Consider the following 9,462-nt stretch of genomic DNA (forward strand, 5'->3'; position numbering starts at 1 on the left):
CTGGGCAGTGACCTGGAGAGAGGGGACTCAGCCCCACAGGGAGCACGTCCTGGCCCTGCTAAGGACGGCTTTGAGGATAACGGAGGGGAGATGAGGAAGCACGGAGCGGCTGGAGCTCCCAGGCCCAAACACCACAGCCCGAGGACAGGCGGCCATGGGCATTTGACAGCTGAGCTCCGCTCAACCTTCCCCTTTATCTTCACTGATGACACCATCATAAGTACAGGGAGAGGCACAGAGCTGGGCAGGGAGGGGTGTACTTGGAGGAAGCTCAGGGCAGCGTGTCCAGATGTGCTGGAGGAAGGAGGAAGTCCTTCTCCAACACCCGAGGGAGCAGGGTGGTTTGAAGGTGCCCTTCACCGGGGCCTGGAACTCGTCTTCCCTGGGAGGTGCGAGGCCTCATTTCTGAGGTCTGTGGGTGGGGCGGGATCGGCACCTACAGTGCAGGGGAGATTCTGCGCTGTGCGTTTTCCCTTTCTCTCTTTATTTAAAGGGTGCTGACACAGAGCGCTTCAGATGCCCTCCACAGCAGCCTGCTCTCCCAGGAGCCTGGCCCTGCTGCTCCGAGGCTCTCGGTTACCTCCACCCTGAGTTCAAGGGGATGTGGACCCAGCATGGAGAGGAGGAGTGAGGTTTGGACAGTGCCCCACGAGGGCCAGAGGCTGGCTGCTCCCCTCCACTGGCCTTTCTGGTTGATTTCTGTGGAAGGCAGTGTCCACCCAGAGCTCCATCTTCCACCAAGGGCAATCTGCACTCAGCTTGGGCCTGGTGGGCATTGGAGGCTACCTCCCTGGCTCCCCCAGCCCCCAGCCGTCCCCCACTGCCGCTGTGGAGCAGGCCGCTTCGGCTGGAGGCAGGCCTCAATTCCCTGAGCTCCCTTTGGGTCTAGAGGAGAGGCCACCTAGAGAGTCAGTGCTCAGCACCCTGAGAAAGAGAGGAAGTGTTGGAATACCGTGGACATGACAACTCCCACTGGCCCCAGGGCCTGCAGCCTCGGGTCTCCTGCAGCCAGAGGCTCAGGCTCAGCTTGGAGACCTAACCAGCACCCAAAGATGTGGAAGACACTCACGTGTGGTGTGGAAATGTTTATTTCAGAGTGCTGATCAGTGATCTCTCAAGGTCAACTTGTGCCAGGAGGAGGAGGACTGTGCGTCTCTCTCTCTGCCTCTTCTTCATGGATGTCACTTTGGGTGCTCTGTATTCCACAGGGGTCAGGAGGCTGGCTGGCTGTCTGTTATTAAGCTTCTTCTCCTCCTGCTGCTTCTCCTTCTGCTGCTTCTTCTCCTCCTGCTGCTGCTTCTTCCTCTTTGACAGTCTTGATAGTCTTTGCATTCAATGCATATGCAATGAGCAGTGCCGCGATGAAGACATAGAAACGGCCATACAGCAGTCTCAAGTAGATGATCAGTTCTGGGTTCCGGTCTACTGTCCGCACTCTCTTTGGAAGCTGCCCACTCTCCACACTCCCACCATGACCTAATTTGTCACAATTAGGAGGCTCCCAGCCTACGTGACAGTGACAGTGCCTGTGATTGTTGCAGACCCCTTTATAATTGCACTTTTCAGGGAGACAGTCATAATCCAGTGCATTTATTGATGTGTTACATGAACTGCCAATGCACATCTTCCCCATGCCACACGGGGTTCCTGTCCTCACTTTTCCAGCATCAGTGGTCCCTGTTGAATGGTGTTCGTCCAGTCCAAAGCAGTAGGCCCCGTCGATGTAAGACTGGTGGAACGAAACGTGCTCCTGTAATACGGGGAGGCGGGTGACGTTATTACACTGCAGCCTTCCGCACATCTTGTCAGCTCCAGTACAGGGAGTGTACACCATCTGATTCTCTGATCTCCCACAGTGTCCAAATCGGTGCGTTGCCAAGTTTTTAGAGTAACAAGCATCCTCAGCATTCATAGCAGATTCACCAAAGATCTCCTTGCAGTGCATGGTGCGGTCGGTACAGTTGCCATTGTAACAGTAGCCGTCTTGACTGCATGGAGTTCCATCTTGCAGGTGAGTATCTTCAGGGCAGTTGCTGTCACTTCCAGAGCAGTGCTCTGGGAGATCACACACGTTTTTGACAGTTCTGCAAAGTGTCATCATGGGGCTGTGGGTGCAGTTGGCACAGCAGGCTCCTCGATCACAAGAGCTTCCCTCTGTAAATGTACACTCGGTGTTGCAACAGCCACTGGTGTAACACTCCTTCAGGGGCCCACAGTCACACTGCTCCTGGCCTTCCACTACGTAATTCCCACAGCGGTTCATTGTTATGCTGCTATTATGAAGAACCCGCTCAGAGCGGTAATAGCACGTATTAAGTGCAGGATTACTAACTATATGCTGTACATGGGTGAAGGAACAATTACTGAATGCATCTGTTATCCCAGGCCACCTGAACATAATACATGTGTTCCTTCTCTGGCAAACACAGTTGCTTCCATCATACAGCATTCCAATCATTCTCCCCTGATGGTTGGCAGCAATGATAGCTAACAATATCGCAGGCCTGTATAGTGCAGCGACAAAGGTGATGGATCCTTTATTGCACATACTATATGGAGCTGGTTCAAATGCAGATTCATGTGGGTTTTCTTTAAGTACTAGTGTGCAGGAGGCAGGTCTAAATGGCCAGTAGAATATATCCTCGTAATGTTTGTGTATAGGCATCCCTGACGGATACCATTCACCACTAGGAAATGAAACAGGATCATGCTCGGAATATACAACCACCATAGAAATATAGAACCTGAACTCAACTCCCCTCATAAGGGTGTCGACTGTGTTAAACATGTGTATTAGGAACTCAGAACACTTGCTGACATTGTCGTATCTGCCATACATGGAGCGGGAACACTGCACGATCCCCTTCAGGGCAGCTTCATGGGCACTATACATCATGCTAGAAATCCGAGGCTCTGCACTGAAGTTCACTCCAGGGTTCAGGGGGCTTGGGACGTCCTTGTGGTCCAGACCGTACATTGGTCCTATGGCGTTTTTATCGGCCACCAACTGTGAAACGATGTGTTCAAACCTGTTTGAATCCCTGAGAGGTGAGATTTCATACGTGAGGTCATCCAACATCATGACACCTTCCATGCCCCCAGAGCACGTCTCAACAGTGACCGTGGACAGAGGGATGTCCTCCAGGTAGCCGAGGAAGTAACAGTCTTCAGGGAAGTAGGGGTAATCCATCTGCAGGGCTCCTTGGTCATCCTGAGTGGCCAACACCATGTGTCTGGGCCACAGAAGACGTTTTCTCCAAAGATGGATGACATGTCTCTGGCCCCCGAAACGCAGGCTGTAGGAAATATGTCCTGGTGGGAAGATGTCCCTCCTACTGCTGAGAAAGGACTTAAGGATTCTGGTGTGGCCCTTAAGGTCATGACTCACAGTGTCCTAGTAATACAACCAGGAAGCACTGAGGTGGTCCCTGGGTTGTAGGGCGCTGCGGGAACTGATGAGGGGAACAGACGTAGCACCTTGGGGCCCTGGCTCAGTCTCTGCACTGAGCACATGAGGTCTGGTTTCCCTTGATGGCCCCTGACCTCACAGGGGAGCCAGCAGAGGGCAGCACCTGGGGCTCAGGAGAGGACAGGCCCCAGGTGGGTGTCCACCTGCAGGAGGACCCTCCTCAGGCAGCACACTGAGCTCGGCCCAGGAATGGGCTGGGTGGGCACCAGGAGCATGGCCCATGCTGCTCAGGAAAGGACCCCACAGGGACCATGGAGATGTGCAGAGATAAGGCAAGGACTGGGCACTGCAGCTGGTCAGACGTTCCCATACTCCAAAGAGCAGGGACTTCTCCTAAGTCCACTGCTGAGAGGGACCCTCAGTTTTGTTGGCAGCATTTTGACTGCTCAGCTGTGCACCCCATCTTCCCTGGGGCAGGAGTGTCCCCACATTCCCTCCACCCTCCCTCCTGAGGATGATGGGGAATGGGCACTGCTCCTGGGACCAGAGCAGGGCTGGCCCCTGGGTCTGCAGACACATTTCCAGGTGAGACGTGTGGGGAGGATGGGGCTGGAACCTGACAGGCAGGTGGTGTCACAGCTGAGGGTTCAGACAGCAGCATCCTGGGCCTGGGCTGCTCTACATTGCCACCCCCGTCCAGCACAGGCAGCTGAACTTAAGTCACTGTGTGAATTTGGGGTGACACACAGTACCACAGACACAGAATACTTTTTATAAGCTTCATGATGGCTTTCTCCATCCCCCAGCCTCAGGGTCCCCAAAAGGGGGACAAGAGAAGGTCAGAGGGCTGACAGGAGAGAGGGGGCACGTTCAGAAGTGGACTTTTATTTTGGGTGATGCTGTTTCTTAGAATTTTCTATCTGAAAAAGGCAGAAGGGCAGGATTACAAAGGAACAGGTGACTGTGACTGAACCCCAGCAGGTGATGCCTACTCCTGGAGCCACACCCTGGTATCCCAGCTGGGGAGCCCCCAAGTTACTGGACCTGGCACTACCCTGCCCGACTGAATGCAGTAACTGTTCAGACCCTGGAGCATCAGGACTTAAGGAGGTTCATGGAGGGCGGCTTCCCTCACTAATGACTCTCCTCACCTGGGACCTACGCTGAGCTGAGCCCTTGGAATCCAGGGAAACCTCTGCAGATGGAGAGGGAGCTGGGCATAGAGAGGAAGTCACATGTCAGATCCTCTGGGGACAGCCATTTAGACAGTCTGTCTCCTCCTCTTCCCAAATGGTCTCCATCACATGTTGCATCCAGTCTCCCTGCTGGTGCTGATGTGTCCTGGATTACAGGACATTAGAAGATGAGGAAGGCTACACCTATGTCACACAACCTACATGACAGTGTCACAAGTTCTCCAGGAACAGAAGGACCATGTCACAGTAGCAGACAGTGGGAGAGAAAGCAGTGTGCTGGACTCAGAACTGAGCACTCAGCACCCAGAGCCTGAGAGGGTGTGGTGATCGGTGATCGAGACAGGGCACCAGGAAGGGAGCAGGGTCCTGAGGAAGGTGCTGGGCTCAGGAGGGTGGGCTCCCCCTCTGACAGCCTTCCAGCTCCCTGAAACCACCTGCTCTCCTCCCACAGGTAAAGCTCCACCTGGGTTCAAGACAGGGACACACCTCAGGGGCACAGAGGACCTGGGCAGCCTGACCCCAGCCTCTCCAGATATCAGAAGAGCCTCACCCACATGCAAATCCCTCCTCCTGCTCTGGGTTCAAAGGCCCTCTGGGCTGTGGGAGCTCCCAGCTCTCTGCTCAGACAGGGCTGAGGTCTCTGGGAAGCAGGTGTGGTCTAGAAGATGAGGCTGCTGGGTCTTGTCCTGTGCCTGGTCACAGCTCCCCAAGGTGAGTGTCCCCAGTGTCAGACCTGGGTCCATGGGGAGGTTGTGGCTGCAGGTGACTGACAGGGTGTCTCTCTTCTTGTCCCCAGGTGTCCTGTGCCAGGTGCAGCTGCAGGAGTCAGGACCTGGCCTGGTGAAGCCCTCGCAGACCCTGTCCCTCACCTGTGCTGTCTCTGGTTACTCCATCACCAGTGGTTACTACTGGAGCTGGATCCGTCAGCCCCCAGGGAAGGGGCTGGAGTACATAGGGTACATACATAGTGGTGGTAGCACTTACTACAGCCCATCCCTCAAGAGCCGAGTGTCCATCTCTAGAGACACGTCCAAGAACCAGTTCTCCCTGCAGCTGAGCTCCCTGACCACTGAGGACACAGCCACCTATTACTGTGCCAGAGCCACAGTGAGGGGACCTCAGTGTGTGCCCAGACACAAACCTCCCTGCTGCTCACCCAGGGCCAGCAGGGGGCGCTGAGCACACAGAAGCTCAGCTATCCTAGAAGCAGCTGCAGATGTGAGTTGGGGCAGGTTTCCTCCATCTGGAGGCCTGTCCATGTACCAGCTTCCCAGGGGATCTCTGTGGCCTTGTGGTCTCTACTTATCTCTGATGTGTCTGAAGATAATCATTCTGTTTTTGTGATGTTCTTTTTCTTTAGAAGTAGTGCATCTTACATATATTTATTATAGGTTTTCACTTTGACACAGTCACATATATTCATTGTCTATAAAACCTCTGTTGCTCTCACAGCACCTCCTTTTAAATTTTCCTCCTTCTCCCCATTATTTAACCTACTGATCTTTCTTCCACGACTTTCTAATTTTCATTAAATTTACACTCTTTGTGTGTGTGTGTGTGTGTGTGTGTGTGTGTGTCTATAGAAACTCACAGTGGTTCACTCCCACAGGTGCAGGACTCCCAGGTGGGCAGAATTGACCAATAATATCTGCTCAGCTCACTCCTGGCCCCTCCCTTCTCCTGTCCCTCCTCCCCCTCCCTTAGTCACTTCCTGATCCCCACTGACCTCTTCTGTGCTCTTGGGGTTCCCCTTCCTTTATCTCCCTTATTTGTGGCAGCTCCCACCAAGGACAGCCCACACTCACCCTGACTCCCTGAGCCTCTCTCATTCCCCTTCCCTAATGTCCTCCAGCTCCGTCCACTCACCATCATCTCACTCCTCCTACTGGCTGAGCAGAGCTGCAGTGTTGGTGCATGACCCACATTTCCTTTATCCATCCACTAGTGAAGGGCACCTGGGCTGTGGCATAACCTGGTCTTGGGAACTGCACTGTATAAACCCTGCAGTGGCCGTGTCCCTGCACTGTGCTGACTTGGGTCTTTGGGGTAAATACCAAGCAGCAGGAGAGCTGGGTCCCACTGTGGCTTCCTCCCTGTTGTCCTGAGGGGTGTCCACCTGCTCTCCTCAGGGTGGTTCTCACCTGCTGTCCCACCAACAAGGTGTGAGGTCCTCTCCCAGATTTCCTCCAGCACCTGTTATTACTTGTATTGCTGATCACTGTCATTCTGGTGAAGTGAGAAGGAACCTCATTGTCATTGTCATTGGCATTTCCCTAATTGTTAGAGATATGAGCTTTTATTCATGTATTCATTGTTCCTTTGTTTTTCTTCTATTGAGAAGTGTCTGGTTAGTCCTTTGTCATCTAATATGTGGATCATCTGTTTGGGAAGGTGAAGGTTTTTGAGCTCTTTATATATTCTGGATACTACTCCCTGCCTGAGAAGTGGGGCAGAGGGCTCAGCCAATCTCTAGGCTCTCTCCCTGCACTTACTTGTCTCCTGTGCTGTGCAGAACCTTCTGCAGGCCCTGCCTTCCCACTGACGTCCCTGATCTTTATCTGGTTGGTTTATTCCCTCATATTCTGACTCTGCATGTTCACATCATTCACCAACAGCCATGGGTAATCTCATCCTTCCTGACTTGGATGACATTCTCCAACATTCTTACTGGCTATACCCCTGGCTAGGTTCCAGCCCTTTGTGGAAGAGGAAGGCTGAGGGTCCTTCCATGCCCAGGTCCAGGTCTCATGGAAGAGCACTCAGGGCCACCCACTGAAGTGGATTTGCTCTGTGTTTTTCATAAATGACCCTCACTGTGCTGTTCTTCCTCTGAGTAACTTGCTGGTTCCTTTCATCATGGAAAGTGCTGGATTTCGCCCAGTGGTATACTCTAGGTTAGTTGAGATGCTCTTGTGACGTTGGCCTCTGCTGTGCTGAGGAGGGAACCACAGTGGGCTGCTCCTTTAGCTGTCCCTGCACCCCAGGCAGGTGGCCCCTGTCAAGGTGTGGCTCTCTCACTGTGCCCTGCCCTTCAGCCCCAGCCTGCCAGGACTTCTCTGCAGAGCTCCAGCCCCTAGTTCATCATGGCTGTTGGACTGCAGTTGGCCTCACTGTGGTCATCTGGGTTTTGGACCAGCCTGTGTCTGGCCTCCTAAGGTGGTTTCCCATCAGTTCTCCTCTCATGTGTTGCAGGACCATCCCGAGGTCCCCTCTCTGGCTCTGCTCCTTCACTCATTGTTAGTCACCATCAGTCCCTCCTGCCATGTCTCTGTGCCTGCTGTTTACTACTCCCAGGTACAGTCCTGGCAGACCTGGTGGGACCTGGCCATCCCCCTGTCCTGTAGCTGGCTGTGACATCATGGCTGTGGGCAGAGGGGCAGAAGGGAAGCCGTGGGCAGGGTGAGCTCTCTGGGGAAGGCAGGTGAGGACGTTGACTGGACCTGAGTGGTGCTGGGCAGGCTGTCTGCATGGTCACCCTGACACCCTCAGGCAAGAGTGGGGGACTGGGCCTCAGGATTGTGTCCTCTGCAGTTCTCCTCTGACTGCAGCTGCCCAGCCAGGCCCTGTAGGGTGAGCTTCCCACATGGAGGGCATCTGTGGTCATGGGGTGCCATGTGCACACAGAACCACCAGCTGATGCTCAGTCACAGACCTGGAGATTGTGGTGTGACAGGTGGACACGTCACTCTGACTGGATCAATATTATGAAAAAGAGGAAGAAGAAGAAGAAAATGTTAGTACCACCTTTGAAATTCTAGGAGGTGTTTGGTGTCAGAGGGAATCCCCTGCCCTGGGAGTGGGGCACAGAGAAATCTTGGAATAGATGAGGTGGTTTTCTTTTACTTGGGGAATTTCTGGGTTAAATTGTGGCTATGAAGCCAGGCCATCTTCACAGGAGAAAGCTCATTTGCAACTAATAGTGGCCCTTTTAATCTTAAATCCTGATTTTGAGGAAAGGCAGTGAAGGCCTGGTCACAGGCAGCAGCTCTTACGCTCTTACTGCTTCCCAGGACTCCCTGGGCCCCTGGCAGCAGCTCAGATGGGGAGGACGCGGGGAATGGAGTTTCCTAACAGCCTCCAGAACAGAGAAGGAGGATGGGGTGGGCGGGGAGAAGTGCACACCTGGGGGCCATGATCACAGAACTAGAGACACCACCACACACTGGCTCCCCCTGAAGCTGGGCACCAGGCCTGGTCACTGCTCAACAGCTCACACCCTCACAGGTCTGAAGTGGGCTCAGGACTTCAGGTGGTTGAGAAGGACAGGGATGGTGAGCTTGTCCACCCCACAGGAAGTGACCCTCCATGACTCCTAGAAGCTGCCCACCTACTCCTGTGTGTCCTTTGAACTTTCCTCTTTCCTCCTCATGACAGGTCCAGGAGGTTCGGACTGGGCAGCAGGTCCTCAAATAACTACATAAACTTATGAAAAGATGACCTTGCCAGATGCTTCCTCCTCTGTGACACTTGATGAATCACCCTCATCCTGACCTGATTATAGGTAGCTCTGTAGCTCACTTATCATCTCAGAGTGGACTACACCTCCTGGTTCTTAAGAGCTGACCTGGACCTCAGGGACCACTGGAATCTGAGACCCCCAGCTCCCAGCAGCTGATGTTATGCTTGAATTCGGGACCCCCAAAGACCACCAGAGACCCAAGATCGATGCAAGCAGCAAAGAGGTGTTTATTGTGAGCTAGCTCGGTCCTCCGCATGCACACACAGCAACTGGTGACCCTGAGAGGCCCCGCACCCAGGGTTTGCAGCATTTTTATACATTCTTTGGAGAGGGCAGGGACTTCACATACATCATAGCAAATCATCACACACCACGGGAAAATCAGATAACAACTCTAA

General features: G+C 53.6%; 1 protein-coding gene across 1 annotated transcript; it reads right to left on the minus strand.

The window, feature by feature from the left end:
- Window positions 1-1,237: 1,237 nt before the first annotated feature.
- On the minus strand, window positions 1,238-3,513 carry LOC143641501 (disintegrin and metalloproteinase domain-containing protein 21-like). Its single transcript, XM_077109002.1, has 2 exons — window positions 3,478-3,513; window positions 1,238-3,394 (listed from the first exon to the last, which is right to left on the minus strand). The coding sequence occupies exons 1-2, from the start codon at window positions 3,511-3,513 to the stop codon at window positions 1,238-1,240; spliced, it is 2,193 nt and encodes a 730-aa protein (XP_076965117.1).
- Window positions 3,514-9,462: the final 5,949 nt, after the last annotated feature.

Source organism: Callospermophilus lateralis, chromosome 3, assembly GCF_048772815.1.
Source record: "Callospermophilus lateralis isolate mCalLat2 chromosome 3, mCalLat2.hap1, whole genome shotgun sequence".
Taxonomy (NCBI): Eukaryota; Metazoa; Chordata; class Mammalia; order Rodentia; family Sciuridae; genus Callospermophilus; species Callospermophilus lateralis.